Below are 19,223 nucleotides of genomic sequence, written 5' to 3' on the forward strand. Positions count from 1 at the left end.
TGAGCACACACTTATGCCGTGGTAACAGCTTCAGGGAAAACTGTTAGACTGTGATCCCGCCTGTGTGCCCCTGTCCTGGTACCAAAGCTGCTGACCTTAAACTTCCACTCCATATGTCTCCTGAGGTTCCTTTAACTCAGCAACTTCTCTGTGTTGCTCATCAAGTTTAATTCTCTCAGGAGACAATATTTTTTCTTCTTATTTCCAGAGTTTGCTTGGGATTCAGAATTTAGAAAAGAATGTAAAGGTGAAAGAAACGCAGGGAGGAAATAGCCACGTGGAAACATTACCTCGGACAGGCAGCGATCCGGGATCATGAGCACTTGGGTGGAAGAGTTAGGCCAAATTTTCTGTGTTCCAAGAAGAAGTGCAACAACTAAGTAAGGTTTTTAACAGCACTTCCTCCTTTTTGAAATAAAGAGCCTTTTAAACCTTACATTACGTACTGAGTGTTCTACATGGATTTAAAATCCACTGTCTTCCCAGGAAGAACTATTATTTAGGAGTTAATTGCTAGTTACTTGTTTAGTCTTTCTGTGGCTGTCAGATTATTGCTGAGTGGGGGCCTCGTAAACAAGAAGCTTCCTAGCATGTCCTCTCCAGACCAAATGGACATGTGTTTCCCATTTAAACATTTCATTGCCCCAACTAAAAACAAATCAGCTGTGTCTTTGGGATGTTAAGGGGAGAAGATTGGGATTTATTCCTGGACAAGCCTGAGGAAAACATTACCCTAATGGATGAAATATGTCTTTGCTAAAGACTTCTTAAAAGTGTTGAATTGGTCTTTCCCAACTTGATCCCTCCCTTGAAAAGAGAGAATAACCCATCAGTATTATCCTGGCTTCGTCATTAAATGAGGAGTGATGGATAAACCTTGCTTTGGTTTAGATAAGCATCAAAAGGAGTAGTCACTGCCTCTAGAGATTTTCGCCCACCTTTGACAACGTGGTTGAGAAGTCCTTCTCTCTTGACCTCGTACAGCAATAGAAACCCACTTCCTGTTGTCTAAAGCCAAATTCCTTCTTCAATTCAATTTTTCTCAAAAAGGCGCTCACTGATTTCTCAATGTTCAGTGTGGTCAGCAAGAAAATTGGTTCTGGAAAAAATATTTGACTTTCTGCATTGAAAATAATGGTCTCCTTAAGACTGCAAGCCCACTGTGGAGGAATTTTGGCTTATTCTATGTTTTGTACCCTGTTGGAGCACAGGAAATAGGAAAACAGATTATTTTCCTTGGCAAACCTGGGATGTACTTGGTTTAGCAGCTGAACAATTTTTAGAGTTCAAGCTGGGCAGCACAACATGAAGTGACTATCAAAACTGCGTGTCAGGTTTCCAAGCATAATTAGGAGAATTCCTCAATACTAATGACTTTATTCTGAAATCTGTGTGATAGGACTGCCTAGCAAGCAGAATATGTGAGGGTTTTTTTTTTTTTCTTTTTTGAGTTTAATTTTGCCACAAAAGGTTTGGAAACTCAAACAGACTTGAGAGCTGGCATTCTCCACAGTGTGCCCAGGGAACAGCTAGCTAACCAAAAGCTGGCATCTTGCTCATATTGGTGCCATGCCACTCAAGCATTGAAAATGCATCAGAATAGTGTAAAAAATGTATTTAAAAAGTATCCTCATATAGATACCTGGTTCAAAATCATGATGAAGTGTAGAACGCACTTTTCCATCACTCAGATTGGTGGGTCTCCATCTGGGGAGAGTGCAATATATAATTCTTCTCTTAGGCTGGCTCCTGGAACCAACCTGACTGTGTCTTGGCAGAGAAAATGTTAGCATGAGGGGTCAGTCTGTGGCTTTACCTAAATTGCCATCCAGCTTTCATATACCATAGTTTGGGGTCTGTCTTTTTGAGTTTTGATTTTTTAAAGCAACACCCCAGGATTTCCTTATAATTGCCCTTCTGTGATATAAAATGAGGCCTTACTTGACAAAATGATTTACATTCATGTGAAATGTTAAGCACATTATCTCATATTGGAAAATCATGTTCAGCCTGTATTTAGTTATCAACATTAGTATCTTCCAATAATAGATTGTGTTTAAATTTCAGGAAACTTCATTGTGATCATACAGGTATATTACTCACCAAGAGAAGTACAAATACAATAAAAAGTAATAATTAAGATTTTAATAATGGTTATTATTACCTGTTTGCAGAGCCTAGTCCTTTAGGCCTTCAGGGCAACTCTGAATATATAATTTTCTCTGAGGTCATAGTGGAGTTTTGTTTTTTTTTTTTTTGGTACAGGTGCCCAATTCATTGAATTAACCAATACATACCAAAATTTATTCATTGTTTTGCAGCTCAAGCCACTGATTAACAGCTGTTCCTAGATCCTACTTCCTACAACCTAAGCCTTTCACCACAGGTCATTCAAGGAGCTTCTGTTTCTACTAACTACATGCTTTATTGGTATCTCCAACTTCTTCTTGTTGTATAGTCATACAATGTTTTAATCTTTATTGAGGGATAATTTACATACAAGAAAATATACATATTTTATAAGTATGGTTTGATGAGTTTTAACAAATTTGTGCAGTCATGTAGCCATTACCCCGGTCAAGGTAGAGAACTGTTCCATCCCTCAGGAAGATCTCTTGTAACCTTGGCAATCAGCCCTCCCAACCCCAGCCCTAGGCAACCCGCTGAACTTCTGTTCCTATAGATTAGATGTTGTCTTTTCTAGAATTCCATGTAATGGAATCAAACATATATACTCTTTGTCTCTAACTTCTTGCACTCAACATAATGTTTTTGAGATTCATCCATGAATCAATAGTTTGTTTCTTCTCATTATGGAGTAGTGTTAATTGTATGAGTAGACCACACGTATGTTTATTTATTCACCTACTGTGAGCACTTAAATTATTTCCACTTGGGGTTATTATGAATAAAATGGTTATAAACATTTGTGTATAGGTCTTTATAAATACAATTTTTTTTTTCTCTTGGATAAATATGTAGGAGTGGAATTTCTTGGTCTTATGTCAACTATATTTCCAGCTTGATAAGAAACAAACTGTTCTCTAAAGAAGAGATCATATCATTTTTCGCTTCCACCAGCAATGTGTAAGATTTCCAGTTGCTCCACAGCATATTTGCAGTATATTTTTTTTTCAGGGGAGAGCATGAACACATTCCTCAACTACCACAAGTTATGCAGCTGAGTTTCCCACATTTGGGGAAATCATAGGGTCAGCACATCCAGAGTGCAATGGATAAGCCTCGCCCTGGGAGAACCACCTTTGTGTTCATGGTATCCTCCCTGCCAGTTAAGTACTGCAGTGTAGTTTTTTTTTTTTGAGGGGGGACAGTAATTAGGTTCACTTATTTATTTACTTATTTTAATGGAGGTACTGGGGATTGAACCCAGGACCTTGTGCATGCTAAGCACATGCTCCACCACTTGAGCTATACCCTCCCCCTGCAGTATAGTTTTAATCCCACTTGATCGTTGGCAATTTATTTGGTGTTGGGGTGAAATGGGGAAGGAGGTGCATTCTTTCCCTGGGAGGCAGAGGCTGAGTTAGGTACCTAGTGACAGAGACAGCAGGGGCATGTGAGAGCTAGCCCAGACTTCAATGTTTTGAGGCTTGGAAAAGGACAATTTCATAATCATTCACAGGCCTCCGTGGGGGCTGCTGCTTTCCTCACTGGCATGGAAACAGTTAACTTTAAGAAAACTCACTGAGAACGCACCAGGAGACAACAAGGGAAAGGTTGGGGGTCAGGAGAAATAGGGCGTGATGTCCAGGCTGAGGAAAGTTCTCCATAGCTAACTGGCGCAAAGCACGCCATCCGGAACAAGAAGGGGCACTGCACACACAAGAAGCAGAAGCAGAAGCAAAACACTTTGGGGACTTTGTCTTTACTCAAAAATTATCTCTGTGTGCTACCGCTTTGGGGCTGGTCTATTTTGTGTTAACGAAGAGGAAAAAGAAATTCATTGGAACGCTCCTCACTCACCGTTCTGTAGAATTTCCAAAGGGGTGGGGGAAAGGGGCTTCTAACTTTGAGTTTCACTTTTGTATCCAAGGAGGGGGGGGGGCTTCAATTTTAAGAGTAGCTAGGCAGCAGGAGAAACATCTTGTGTACACTTCCGGGAAGACCCGGGCTGTCACACACGTTCTGTACACTGCCTCTTTTCCTTCCGCATTTCCCTCCTCCTCTCGCTGCCACACTTCCCTTATCTTTGAGTTCCTTCTGCTATGATGCCACACAGAGAGCCTGGGCCTCCTAACCTACCGCCCAAGACTCCCTCCACTGTATGTGAGTTACCCCTTGGAAGTATGGAAGGAACAGGAAATCTACAACATGATTCAGGTAGTTATGTTAATCCTTTCGGTTTGTTGTCTCCTTTAATCCCTCCACCAACCTATGGCGTAGGCATCACTTTACAAAAGAAGAAAAAAAGGCTCATTGGGGATAAGCAACTTTCCAAAGCAGGGACTGGAAACAAGGTCCATGCTTTTCCCATTACATCATGTTATCCACTAAAATTCCTCTCTGTAGAGTTCCCGTCAATGTTTGCTATTCTGCAGCAGGACTCCCCTACCCCACACACATGCTTCTCCTCTGCCCCCATCACATGCATCAGAGCTATGTCCTCTGCCTTCAAGACCATGCAGGAGTGATAATGGCTGATAATAGCTTCAAGGTATGGGTTACTGCACACAGCCCAGATAATGGAAGACTCCTGGAAACCCAAACTGTGAAGGCAGGAATTTAGGTACAGTAGTAAACCAAGGGAGATGTTTTTGGTAGAAATCTTTCAGAGATACTGCCTCTTCCATGCCTAGAAGCTTGACTGGATGAGTTAAGTTACACACAGGATTTTTTTTTTTTTTTTGTCTTCTTAAAAATGTATTATAACATCTTTCCTTTCACCTTGGCTAGAGCAAAGGCTAGGATTACACAAACACACTCACCACAATCTTGCATATCTCCCTGCTGAGGTTGTAAGATATACATGTGCATTCTTTTTTCCCCACATTTAACAAACTGTGAAATATAAGAAGCACAGAAAAGTACAGAGATCAGTATCTTGCACATGCTGTGCTTGCCATCCAGCTTTTGTCAAACTTCAATATTTGTCATATTTGCATCTCATATTTTTTGAGAAATGAAATATTTAAGATGTATTTGAAGCACCTATCACACCCTTCCCAATTCTGTCCCATACCACCTTACTCAGAAATTGCTTTTTTTAGAAATTAGTATTCTGAAATTGTTTTTCATTTTATCTTTTTACCACATGCATATGTGTTTATAAACAATATATGATTTTAGTGTGCATTTTTAAAGTTCATATAAATAGCATCAACTTGTTTATCCTTCTGCAACTTGTTTATTTTTCCCCCTCAAAATTATGTTTCTGAGAGGTGTCTAACTAGATATATGTACCCATGTTTTATTTATTCATTTTTTAATCTCTGAATAGTATTCCATTGTATGAATATAGCACAGTTTGTTTACTCTCCCTTTGATGGACATTTTATTTGTTTCCAACATTTTATTATTGCAAACCATGCTATAAGGAACATTTCTGTTCCCGTCTTCCTGTGCACATGTGTGAGTTTCTCTGGCTGTCCCGGGTTGCTCGCCTTATTTTACCTCTGCTTAACTGAGTGACACTAAGTAAATAAATATGTGACTCTAAGGAATAGTTTTCAGATGTCTTCAATTTGTAGATGACCTAGCTATCTTACTTTCGGAATGCTGCCTTTTTATAACTAGAATAACATTTTGAGATATTTTCCAGGAACTGCAGAGTGTCAGGAACTAATCTACCGAAAGTGTTACTTAGTGTATTCATTTACAACAACATTTAGTTAATTAGGTATTATCCAAAGGGCACAAGAGGGCACAAGACTTTATAATATTCAAATGTCCAATATGGGAGAGTAAGAATGTTTGGTGTTGCAAAGCAGTAAGTCCATGAGTTACAAGGATCTTGAAATGCATGTGGTATTGAAGGAAGGAGAGAAGGAAAGGGAGCAAAAATGGAGAAGGAGGTATATTAGGTTGGGTTGCCTTGCAATTAACAAATAAACCTTGTCATGTAATGGATTAACAGAATAGAACTTTGTTTCCCACCATATAACATACCAGAATGGTTCCAGGTGAGTGAGAGTTGCAGCTTTGCTTCCTGAAGTCACTTTTCTGGGCCCCAGGTTGACTGTTGCTTTACTATCCTTAAAATGTGGCTCCTAAAGTTGATCAGAGGCTGTCATATCATTCAGCCCGAGGGAAGAAAGAGCAAGGGAAAGCACAAATGGGAGATATGAGTCAGGATGGAGATTGTCAAATTCTGCTCACATTCCATTGACTAGAAATTAGTCACAAGACCACACCTCGCTGTAAGAGATGCTGGGAAATGAAGTCTACTCAAGTGCCCAGAAAGGAGAGTAAATGGACTTTGTTGAGATGCTAGTGGTCTCTTCCACAGGAAAGAAGAAAGGAATTGGTACGGTTTTCATTGAAGAGCTTGCAGCGAACATTTGCCAACATTAATGAGAACTAATAGTTAATACCAATTGAGATGGAAAACAATTTACAGCCAAAAGTGTTTTCTCTCTTCTTCCTTGCTCTGGATAATGTGTTTTTTTAATCTGCCTATGTTTCATTTCCTTCTCTGTCTTCCAGTAAGAACAGGTCTTCAGTACTCAATCCACATAGTTTTGGGGATGATGTCCCTGGCAAAAGCAAATAGAGCTTTAGGTTAGTCAGGGCCCTCCCTATCATCCCCTTGAAAGGAAAAAAAAGCACAGATAGAGGTAATGGCTGACACGCAGTTAGTTTATTTGGAAAAATGATTCCAGGAGCAAGAATGAGGGGCCAAGTGAATAAAAAGGTAAAAAGAGGAAAACAACACATGGTTGCATTATCAAGGTAGCTGCCACTGCTGTGGGGACTGATGCCCAATAATTGTATGCCTGTAAATGAAAGCAGAGAGCATTTATACATTGGTTCAGTTGATGCTCTGGCTACAAGACTCTGGAAATACTCTGGGGACTGAGTGCTTCAGTAGTGACTAGAGCTAGAGGTGTGGACCAGAAGAGTTGCACTGATGCTCAAATGGTGCCTGATAAAGGCAGGCAACCTTGGTCTGGATGCTCAGTACATCCCTACACCTTTCATTCCAAGATACTGTGATTGGCTTATGAGTGTGTACAAACCAAGTCGGGACATCATAGTACTCTCCCAGGATGTTTATAAAAGGAGCTGGTTTCTCAGATACTTCTTATAAAGCTGAAAGGATGTACGTCTGCCTCTGCCAGCAGCCACTTTCCCTACTCCGTGGAGAAAATTTTCCTGCAGAGACGAGAGACAGAGCATTCTGGTGATGTCAAGTCTCAGGTCCAGCAGCTGAGGTTCTCAGAGCTACCCTGTCTCTTATAGCTCCTCCTTTCTTCCGGTGACCTACCTCCCATCCATCTAATAAACATCCTAATTAAACCACCTACCTCCCATCCATCTAATAAACACCCTAATTAAACCATCTCAACCTAATTTTGGTTGGGTTTCTGCCACTTGCAACCAAAATGTACCTGACAATACAGAAATTAATCAATGAAAAGAGGAGTGTTATTTATTATAGGACTTCAAATCTAGAACTACATGACCTGAGGTATTTTGTGGAACTGGGGTGGGGCAGGGGAGGATCTCAACCCAGTGCCAGATCTCCAAGACTCCTGAGGGTCAGACAGTAGCCAACGGTGTGAGATGTAACAGAATTTCCCCCTTTTCAAGCAAAGTCAGGAAATTTGAAACACAGTGGAAAGTACTGGGGCTTAAGAAGAGCTAAATAAATAACTAGAAATCTCCCTTCTCAAACCTCTCTGCTGTCCTCTCTCCCCACAGGTCTGATAGAAGTTATCGAGCCACATCATCCCCTGTAAAACAATAAATTGGGAGGCTGGCTGATAGGGGGCAGAATATCTCTGTTTAAAACTCTCCTGTCATCCTGTCCCAAGGAAGAAGGTTTGAAAGAAGCCTTTAAACTGAAGTCCTGCGGATGCACAGAGCTCCAAGTCCTGTTTTTAAGAGAGTAAACAAGAGGTCTGGGATGGGATCAGATTCAAGATTTATGACTCAACAAGATTTCTGGCATTGATTTCTAGTTAATGGAATCTCCAGAAATTAACTCAAAAGGCAGCCAAGCCAGGTCTTTCAGGACTTTGAATATATCTTGCCCTTCCTTTCTGGCCTGTAATGTTTCTGTAGAGAAATCAGCTGTTAGCCTTATGGGGGTTCCCTTGTAACCAACTCTTTGTTTTTATCTCACTGCCTTTAGAATCCTCTCTTTATCTTTAACGTTGGCCATTTTAATTATAAGGTCTGTTTGGGTTCATCTTGTTTGGAATCCTCTGTGCTTCCTGTACTTGGATATGTGTTTCCGTCTTTAGGTTTGGGAAGTTTTCAGCCCTAATTTCTTCAAATACATTTTGGATCCCCGTTTCTCTTTCTTCTCCTTCTGGGACCCCTCTTATGTCCCCTCTTATGTATGGATTGGCATGCTTTATATTATCCCGTAGTTCTCTTATATTACTTTCTTTTTTTTGTTTTGTTTTGTTTTCATTTGTGTTTCTGTCTGCTGTTCTGGTTGGATGATTTCCATTATTCTGTCCTCTAGATCACTTATTCGTTCTTCTGTATTATTTAGTCTGCTATTTATTGCCTTTAGCTCAGCTTTCATCTCAGAAATTTAGTTTTCTGATTTTAATTGGCTCCTCTTTATAGTTTCTAATTTCTTTTTACAGTAATCTGTATTTCTATCAATTCCTTAATTTCTTTGGTACTTTATCATCTCCTTTTGGAACTCAAGTTCTGGTAGACCGGAGAGATCCATTTCATGGTTTGTCCTTTCAGGGGATGTCTCTTGTTCTTTTAATTGAGAGTTGTTCTTCTGCTTCTTCATTCTACTTATATTTCTCTGACTCTATGTATTTAGGAGTAACAGTTGTCTACTGTGGTCCTTTTTTTATTGGGAACATCCTTGTGTAGACTGTGTGCATCTAATATTTTTGTTGCAAGCGCTGTTTTTAGTATGTATGGCTGTCACATCTTTCCTCCGTGTGTGCTGGCTATTATCCCCTTGATAGGGGGTGCAGTTGGTATTGTGGTGACCACAGCTTGCACTGGATATTAAGCAGGCCTCCTCTTTGCTCTGTGGTTGTCACAGCCCTGTTGGGGGCCAGGTCTGTTCTTCAGCTGTTGGAGTAGAAACTTCTAGATCTGTTTCTGAGCTGCTGTGTGAGGTAGGCAGGACGGGAGCACTTCTGCTGGGAGAGGAGCTGAGAATTCCTCCGCAGGAGATGTCCACTGGGAAGTGCCCTCTGTGATATCGTACCATAACCCATGGTGTGAGCTCACAAAGTACACTGTTGTTGGCACTGTCCTCAGCCCCACCTCAGCCATGGAAATGCAGGCAGCCTGCCCTGGTGTCCCTTGGGTGCTGTGCTCACAAAGCCACCAGGGAAGCTCCACTGAAGTCAGGCACTGGGGCCCACAGTAGTTATGCAGACTCACACACCTGTATCCACTGAGGGCTGTGAGGTCAGCCCAGACCCCAGCCCCACCTCCACGTGTGCACACTGCTCTTAATGCCAGCTCCTGGGGTTATGGGCAAATGGGCTCAAATTTCAGCCCTGCCTCTGCTTGGGGGCAACCTGCCAGTGATTGCGCCTTCCCAGAGCAAGCTGTAAAGAAGACTCCTATGGTAGAGTCCCATTCCTCCCTTCATGACAGCACATTAACAAAGGGACTTTTTTGGCAGGGTCACACGTTGTGAACTCACGGAGAAGGAGGTTGCTATGACAGTGTCCTGTCCCTCCCTTCATGTGCACCAACAATGGCGCCTTCTATGGCAGACCCAGGCTCCTTTGCACACACTGCCAGCCCCAGCATGTACAACACTCTGGCTGTCTCCACACAGCCAACCCCAGTTCTCTCCCCAGGTCTGTGCTTGAAAGCCCCAGCTTCGGCACTGAGTCCCAGCATGCACCTGCAGGCTAGTGTCTCAGGCTGGGGGCCACACAGACCCTCTGTGCGAGCTTCTCTCTGTGCTGTCTGCTGCAGGGTGGCGGCTGCGCTCTCCTCTGAGCCTCCCCTTCTGTCTCAGCTGACCCTCCTGCTGGTGAAGGGGCTTTCTGGGCTAAGGGCACTTTTCGTATTTCACTGCTCCTTCCCTGGGAGCAGGTCCTGTCTCCTTTTTTTCCCTCCTACATGTTTATGTGGAGATTTTTCTTGTGGCTCCACTTGTGTAAGATCTTCTGCCAGAGTTCAGTAGGTATTCTGTGAGAATTGTTCCACGTGTAGATGTATTTTGATTTTATTTGTGGGAGAGGATGAGATCCATGTCCTTCTATTCTGCCATCTTGAAGCCCCGCCCTCCACCAAGCCAGGCCTTAAAGGAGGCATGTGTCACTCACCCAGTGGGATGCTAGAGTGATACCCAGGCAACAGTAAAAATGAAGGTCCACATATTTGCATCCGCACATTTATGTTATAAATCAAGCTAACAAACTCATAAACAAATTATATTCCGCCTTCCTACATTAGTGATCCCTCTATAATGACCTAAAACACCAGGTTCACATTTAGAATTCTCAGACTGTTTTTTAGTTCCTTTCCAGAATGTGACAGTGTGGGGAGGGTCAGACCTGAGCCCCAAGCCAATGGCCCACCCACTTCTCTTCTCACCTCAGCCCCATTCCACACCAAAAGTTGATGTGCATACACAGGTGGCAACTGCAACACTCATATCCAAGGACCATCTACATACTCCAACCCCCACAAACAGTGGCTTCAGGAAAAGAGGCCTATGTAGACCCTGAAAATGGGTTCCAGATCATTTGAACAGGAAATCCCAAGTCTCGAGTGCCTGAAGGATGATCTACAATGAAGGGTGCAGATTCCAAGCGGGTACATCCAGCTGGTTCTGTAGACTCTTTTCCCAGGGGAGGGGCACAGTCAGAAGAGTGATGGTGAGACCCAGGGCAGGATGTATGGACCTTGCCTGGTCTAAGGCTATGAGCCTCATTCCAGGGTCTGGGATTCCCACAGCTGCTCTGGCTCCAGTGGGCAACCCTGTGGTTCTTTAAGTAAAGCCTCTTATGTTTTGAATTAGTTTGAGAGGTTTTTGCCTTTGCCACCTGCAACTAAAAGAATCCTTATTAATACGCTTTTAACATCAAAGTCTCAAGCAAGTGGTCCTTAGCCAACGCTTCCATTTTTTAAAGCACTTATTCTTGCCATCACTTCCCAAAGGTACCTTCTTCTACCAACGCTCTAGTGCCCTGTACGCTAGAAAATCGCAAACCCAGTGTCCTTCTCTCCATCCCCAATTAACTAGTCTTCTTTACAGCATTTGAGTATATTAAATATACCCTTCTTTTTGAAAAATTCTCTTTTCTTAACTCAGGGATAACAAACAAGCTGACCTCTCTCCTATTTCTCCAACAGCTGCTTGTAAATTGCTTTCAGTAGCTCTCTCCTTAATTATAGATGTTCTTCAAAGTCCTATCTTTCTTTCTGGACTCAACTACTTCCAAAAGCCATTTACTGAAGTAATTATTTGAGTCATAATGACACTCTCTCTTCTCGAAGAACTTACATACTTCTGTGCCTCAAGGTGTCACCTCTTTAAGGATGAATCCCAAGCTTCTGTCTCCATCCTTGACTTTGGCTCCCCGCCCTACTTTCATGTCTTTACTTACTGGACACTTAAATTTTGGTTTTCAAACAGTGTAACACATCTAAAACTGAAATCATCTTCTCCTGTACTTGGGTCTCTCCCATTTTTGTTAAGTTTCATCAGTTTTTTGGTGATTCATTCTCCTAGTCCCCAGGTTTCAAATCAGTGTTATCTTTGACTCCATTCTCTTTCTCCTGCCATGAAGTCCTATTGACTCTCTCCTCCTTGCAAGATGTTTCCTATTCGTCCTTTGTTTTTTGTTCTCCTTCTATCTGTTCTAGTTTATCTTCATTCTTTTACAACAGTAATCCTGCTAAAGTAGTATTTTTTGCATGGCACCTTTTTTTTTTCTCCTGCTGATAACTTTCAGTGGACCTCTATGGCCTGAGGAAAAGTCCAGACTCCTTTGTCTGACACATAACACCTTGCAAGATGAAGACACAACTTCTTCAGTGTTTTCTTACACTCTACTTCAAAATAAGCTCTCATTCCCTCTATGCCCAGCTTGCTGTGCTCCTGAAATACAAATTCCTCATTCCTGTATCCCTGACTTCATCCCTTCTTCTTCATACCATACCCCTCAACTTGAAAGCCATCACCTCCTCTTCTCCTGCCCAAATCCTTGCTGATGAAACTCAAGTTCCAGGTCCTCAGTGAAAACTTCTCCCACTCCAGCTCACAGTGTTTTCTTGCTATCTCTTTGAACTCCTGTTTGCTTGACACATTAATTTACTGACTTGAACTGTTGCATAAATCTGTTCATGCTACAGTTGACTTTTAAATCAGATTTTAATTTGTATGAAAAAGAACCCTTGGCTCCCAATTAGGTTTTTCTACCTCCCCTCCCCACATACCCAATGCTATAAAAATAGGTGCTTAAATTTTACTTTGTTAATTCTTTTTTCTACAAGAAAAAGTTATACTTTATATGAAGTCTGTTTTGTCCTATCGCTGTTATTGTGGATACTAAAGATGTGGGTAAAAAAATAGCAAAACTCTCCTAAAAGTTCCTGTCTATACTTACCTATTATACTAAAAAAGAAAAAATCCTCTCTTTCTCCTACCATAGTTTTGGTTTGTGAGGAACAATAGATTTTCCTTTCTAGAAACGATTATTACACTCTGATAAAGGTTCTCTTGTTCATAAATCCCTCCTATCTTCACTTTTTTCTGAGTGCAGCCTTAGATTTTAGCAGACCTGCTTTTGAAGTTCAAAGAGAGAAAAGTCAGCAGCCTCCAGTGTATATAACAAAAGACAACGCAGTAGTATCCTTCTTTCTTTTTATTGAAAAGGAATCATTTCTATTCTAGCGCAAACAATGTATATTTTACATCATAAAGCAAGATATAATTTACATATTACATTTCTTATGAGATCTTTATATCCTAAATGTCATGTCATTCCCTTTTTTATCCGATCACCTCTTCTGGTTTGATTTAACCTGCCAAGTATCTTACAAGTCAGCATTTTGTTTGGGGAGGGATTGGGGACACAGATAGACAGTTCGTAAGTATTCATCTGTTATCTGGGTATAATGATGGTGATGAACAAGGACATGCCTCTGACCTTTGTGGCTCTGAGGCCCTCTATTGATACCTGGCTTAGGAGCCAGAAGGCTGTTCCTCCAAATCACATCTCAAACCCCTATTTTTTAAAGAATCAATAACGAGTGAACAAAATTGAGTGCTTGTACCCTGTGCGCACTTCTCCATCGGGTGCTTAGATAATAGATGCGTGTGGTATTGGTTGGCAGTAAAAGCTCCTGTGGCTGACAGCATTGGTTGCTCTGTGATATCCCCAGACAGCACTTGCCCAGGCACTGAGTAAAACTGCCTAGTTTCACCGAGCATTGGGGTTATGGAGTCAGACTTTTCTGTTCACCACTGAAAATGAGTATCAGGATGAAGTTCTCAAATGGTTTGGTTTTACATGACTCTTACTCCCTCTTCTAATATTCCTCGCTTTTGACAAAATCCTTTCATGTATGATTTCTCTCCCCTGAACTATAACTCAGATTCCTCTTTTAGCCGTTCTCTCTGAATTCCAAAATCTCAGCAATTTCTTGGATTGCACTCTTTTCACAAAGAATGTTTTAATCTGTTATAATACACTTTCCTTTGAAAGTTGATAATATGCATCAGCTAGTGGGACAAAAGAATTAGTTGAAGAAAACTTTAGGGAGCAAGTGATGTGTGTTGTTCAGCCAGGCTACAGAAGCCATTCAGTAAGAAGTGTTCTAATAGTTGACTAAAAGATGAGGGAATCAGTTGATGAAAGCAAAATGCATACAATGGTCTTCCTTCTTATTAAGAGAAGTACGAAATCAACATTTGAAATACATTTTCAGATTGGTGGCTGTTTGACTGAAAAAACACCGCCATTAGCTCAATCTGATATGCCAGGGGAAATAACAGACGTGTACTGAGAGTGCATCTTAAATCCCAAATCCTTGTCTGTCACTTAGAGTTGCCATATTTGGCCAAAATCAATCTAAAGCTTTTCAATCACTGATAACAGAAATTATTAGAACCCAAGTTGGTCAGGATGAAAATAAAAGTCAAATAAATGTCTTAAATTAATTTTTGATCAAATGATGTGCTTTTTGAGAGGTCTGAAAATATAAACCTATTTCTCATTTCCAAATGTAAGTTTTTACAGCAAGGTAGCATTTCCTTGCTAGACAACAAGGCTTCTGGGTACCGTATCCTTCTATTAACATTGTATACTTTTATAGTCCCTTTCCTCCCATGGCTACAAAGTGCTGGACATACAGAGAATACAGGAAAGGACAAAGTAGCAAATGATTAGAGCCTCACAACACCCCTGTGAGGTAGGTATATTGTTTAAACCCATTTTACAAAAAGGTAAACCAAGGCACAGCATGGTAATGTGTTTTGGTCAAGTCTACCTGACAAGTTACAAAAGCATGGCCAGAAACAAAGAGAAAGAAACAAAGAAAAGGTCAGTCCTGGCTCCCAGCCCTAGATACTAAACTTTATTTCAAAATATTAGGAAACAAAAACAGCCCACAGTTGGCTTTTAAAGGTTTAGAATTTAGGCAGACTTTTAAGAATTCCACTTAAACATGTGTCTTGCAGATTCCTGTTGAGTGGGAAAAGGGTGGGTGACTAAATGGCTTTCCCTCTTCTAAGTGTAGTTCCCGTGACAGATCAGGATGCATCCGCATTCCACCAGAGCGTGGGCTTCAGGCTTAAGGACATTTTCATAGCCTCAAATAGTTTCTAATTTATTTAAAGCCCTAATGTGAAAATTGGACCTGTTCTCAAACAGTTGCCCTATCAATTGCTCTGTGTAGAGAAAGAAAGGAAACAGGATCCCTAATAAAAAGTCTCATCACTGTAGAGACAAGGACACAGGTGATGGTGTGAAATTTGCTCTTTGTAGTGTTTGAAAAACTGCAAACTCAAGCTTGCAAAAATATTTTATATCTATATATAATATATAAATATATACAGTATATATATAAGTGTGCATCTGACTATCCTTAAGGCACCAAAGAGATGTAGGCCATGCCTTTCACGATTCAGTCTTTGTTTTCCTAGAAAAATGTCTCTTCCTCTCTCAAGTGAAAAATATTTCTTCTATCAAATAGCCCGTGACAGTAAATCCAGAAACAACAAATATCTTTAACTTAAGATGGCTAATTGTTTGGATAGGGGGGAAGGGTTGGTGGTGATGGTGATATTATCCTCTATAGCTTACAGCTTAAATCTAGAGCTTAGATCTAGAGCTTAGAGCTTAGAATTAGCCAGACACAGACAATGACACTGGATCAGACAGGCCAGCCACCAGATGTTGTACACAATTGTTTCCCAGTAGCTGATGGGAAAACCTTACCATGACCAACAGAGATGGAGGCAATGAGAAAGGGAATTATGTCTGGCACAGATTTTTCAGAAAGACTTTGGCTTTTCAGAAGTTCCTAGAGCTTCTATACAGAGAGCTGGGAAGAAGGCTAAGGTAAGGCACTGAAGTTCAGACAGGTCAATGAGGAGAATATAGGCAATTATTCTGGTTTCTTTGGCTGCTGTGGATTCTTTTAAAACCCATGTAATCATGGGGGTGGGTGGGCCGAACTTAACTGAAGAAGCTCAGAGTATATTAAGCAAAGCATATGAATAGGAAGAAAAACAAAATTAACACACACAGAAACAAGTGGTGGTGGTATCCCAGAGGGAGGAGGAACATTTGTTAACTAATTTTCATTTTGCTCCTCTCCTGCTTTTCTCTGCCATGGTCCCAATAGTTTAGTTCTGTTTTTTGTTTGTTTGTTTTTATTTTTATTTTTCCAGCAGATGAAGAAATGACAGAGCAGGATAGGTGTCTTATGGTTTTTGCTTTCTTCTTAGGCCTGTTTAATTATTTTTTTCCTCAGTTGACTGTTGGCACCTGGTTCCTCTGTAAACTATATTCCTTGGCCTTCAGTCTCAGGTTGGCAATGCTGTTGGCCATGTTGATGCCCTGTGCAGGGCTATTGTTGGCACATGTGGCAGAATAAGTAGCCATGGCGCTGTAGGGACAAAGGAGAGAGCAGGGAGAATAAAAGGCATTAGTTTCACAAAGCTGCAAGTCTGTGCCCCAGATGGCTGCAACTCTCAGGATGGGGGCAGGTGGGGGCAGGTCGGGGCAGGTGGGTTGGACTAAATGACCTCTGAGGTCCCTTACAGCCCCAGATTTCCATTAGTCTACGGCACTTGGAAAAGGGTGGCAGTGTTTTGAAGGGCAGGGAAAAGCAGTGGAGAGTGGAACAAGGCCAGGGAAGAAGTACTTTCTGTGTCGGATATAGTGAGTAATGATTTATTTCGGGGGTGAGAGAAGAAAGTTGCTTATGGTGGATAGCAGGTGTTTCATCAGCTGATCAATTAAAACAGTATTTAATCTCATCCTGCCTACGTCACCAGCTTGTGGGAGCAAAGAGGAGAAGAGGGTATCTGAAAAGAAACTAAAGGGCATTTTGCCTTCCTCTCTCTAGGTAGCTGACTTTAATTCTAACACATTTTAGATAGTCAATAAATACCATATTAAATAGTGTACTTGGAGAACCAGTTAAACAGCGTAAGATGACTTTTCTACCTTTCTTGATCCACTGGTTGATAGTAGCAAGCATTGCCAAACCAAGAGTTTCCATCCTGATTGGCCTTGATTTTATAGCTTTTCTTCAAATGAACTTGAGTAGCTCACACTGTCTTTTGGGTCAGTTATTTTGGAAATGTTTAAATCTCCTAGATAAACTAGAGAAGGCTCCAGTTTCCGTGTTTCCGACCATTCTTATTGTTGAGAAAAACCCAGACTTGTTTTTCATTGTCAGAAATTGTAATTAAGACCTGGGACTACCACTGGGGAGAAATTGTAATTGGTGGTTTTCTGTTAATTGCATCCATGCATTTCTTTTAAAGGAAAAGTAATGGTTTCTTATACTTGGATGCAAATTATCCATTACTTTATACTAAACAGCTAAAAGGGAACTCATTTTAATCTAAATGAAAATGTTTCTAGTCATTTCTAAGATTAGCAAAATACCTTTCAACTGAGGGCTGGAATGAGATAGACTTATAAATGGAAAGACATGAACTCTTCTGGTGCCTGCATTCCTGTGCAATTTTGTCAGCCACACAGGAGTTTGTGGTTCTGGGGATCAAGTGACAGACCAGAAAAAGAAAAAAACTAAAGCTACTCTACAAATAGAGAGACTAAATCATTAATACTTATTTGGGACACCACCTAGTCAAGATTTACAGTCAAGACTCACAATAGCCTATTTCAGCTCAATTACTAGCAATTAACCCAGGAAAATTGGGTTAAAGAAATGTAATTAGTCCCACATCACTAGGTCTTTCCAGAAATACAAATCCTTAATTTAAAATCCGTACAACACCAGTATATTTGTGAGTGTGTGTGTTATGGAAGGAAAAAGACTCAGAGTGTTCTAAAAGGATCCTATACTCTTTTCTGTTTCATTTTTGTGTGCTTCACGCTTACGCCCTTACTCATTTCTGGATACATGATCTTAATCGTCTGCACAAAGTTAGGTTCACCTATAGCACCCTGTACTTTTCCTTTTAGCTCTTATTTTAATTCCTCGGCTATAAACTCCATAGATACCATATCTGCCTTGTTCACCGCTGTGTCCCCAGGAAGTGCTAACACCATATCTAGCCCATATTCAGCGTCCAATAAAGTATTTAATGAATAGATAACAAACTGAGAAATATCTAGATTTAGTATGATTAAACCGATGGCTTTTCAATATCAAAGATCTCTGTCATCCTGCTGTGAGTAATGATTTACAAAAATATTTTACCAATATGCTTTTATTTTAAGGAACCAGTTCTTCCCATTAATTCTTCTATCTTAATAGAATGAGTAGAATCAGAAGAGACATGACAAAAGCAGCGGTTGATGATTGCATATTCTGAATCCATCACAGCTTTTAACAATTAAAAAAAGAACAAATATTGATGCAGTTTAGATTTACCGAATACACTATTACTTCTACCACTGTCTATCAAAAGACAAAAGCAGAAAAAGAATCCCCAGTTCAGGTGAGTTTCAATTAGGAGTGAGATAAATAATCAGAATAGCCTGTTAAAACAGGACAAGTTTTTTTTTTTAACAATATATCAAGAAGTCTCACTTATTTTCAAAAACCATGGATGTATTATCATTTATGTTGTATATGAATTACATGCTTCTGTTCAAGATGCTACTAGAAATACATGGAAATCCATAAATCTCATACTCAATAAATTGCTAGGATATACTGAAATCTAAGATTTCAAAGAAAGCAAAGTTCTAAGTAGCTAAGAAAAGAGACAACTGGATTTGGGAAATGTACCTAAGTTATAGATCATGAAATCAACCAAACCAGCCTTTCTCAGCAAGGTTTCTGTGAGAAAATTAAGCCCTAAGGAATTAAGCCCTAAAATGGTACCATTTTAAATGCATAGAACAGAAGCTGGAAATTTGAATTATCTGTATCATTAGTTAAGTACTGAGAATAAAGTTGAATAGCTTCTGAAAATAGGAGGCTAAAACTTCATGAGAGAGTGAAAAGAAAAAAAATTCTCTGATGGCAAACTATAGATTGTCATGGAGTATTGTACTTTTAAGTATTTGGCCCAATTTTTTGAGCGTTATGTTTTCCATCCTTTGAGATTCTGGACAAGCCAAGTCCTGTTTAATAGAGATTCTCTCTTTCTCTCTCTTTTTTTTTTTTTGGATGATCAAAGTGTGGTCCATTTTCCTTAGCAGACAAAGGGAATTAGAACCTTGGGGAATTATTTTAGTTTACTGAAGGTACTGTTAACTGTTTTCTAGAAATGTCTACTATAGTTGTGATTCCATGGTTATTATATAACCATTTTTTGCTGTAGTTACTTCATAGTTTACTAGTATCATCTGGTTTTCTAGTCTGAAGACTCAGGATGGCAACACATTTCTTGGAAATACTGAGATTCTCTAAGAAGGCCAAATGTTAACATCCCA

General features: G+C 40.3%; 1 protein-coding gene and 1 non-coding gene across 2 annotated transcripts in view; both read right to left on the minus strand.

Annotated features, from left to right (window-relative positions):
* Window positions 1-3,135: 3,135 nt before the first annotated feature.
* Window positions 3,136-3,298, minus strand: LOC116658867. The gene has a single exon (XR_004314157.1). It is a non-coding gene; the product is annotated as a U1 spliceosomal RNA (small nuclear RNA).
* Window positions 3,299-12,983: 9,685 nt separating this feature from the next.
* PRRX1 (paired related homeobox 1) overlaps window positions 12,984-19,223 on the minus strand; it is a 70,705-nt gene continuing 64,465 nt past the window's right edge. The window contains exon 4 of the mRNA XM_032463755.1: window positions 12,984-16,248. Coding sequence (XP_032319646.1) covers window positions 16,110-16,248 — 139 coding nt within the window. The 3' untranslated portion in view covers window positions 12,984-16,109. The remainder of the gene's footprint in view (window positions 16,249-19,223) is intronic.

This window comes from Camelus ferus, chromosome 21 (assembly GCF_009834535.1).
Source record: "Camelus ferus isolate YT-003-E chromosome 21, BCGSAC_Cfer_1.0, whole genome shotgun sequence".
Taxonomy (NCBI): domain Eukaryota; kingdom Metazoa; phylum Chordata; class Mammalia; order Artiodactyla; family Camelidae; genus Camelus; species Camelus ferus.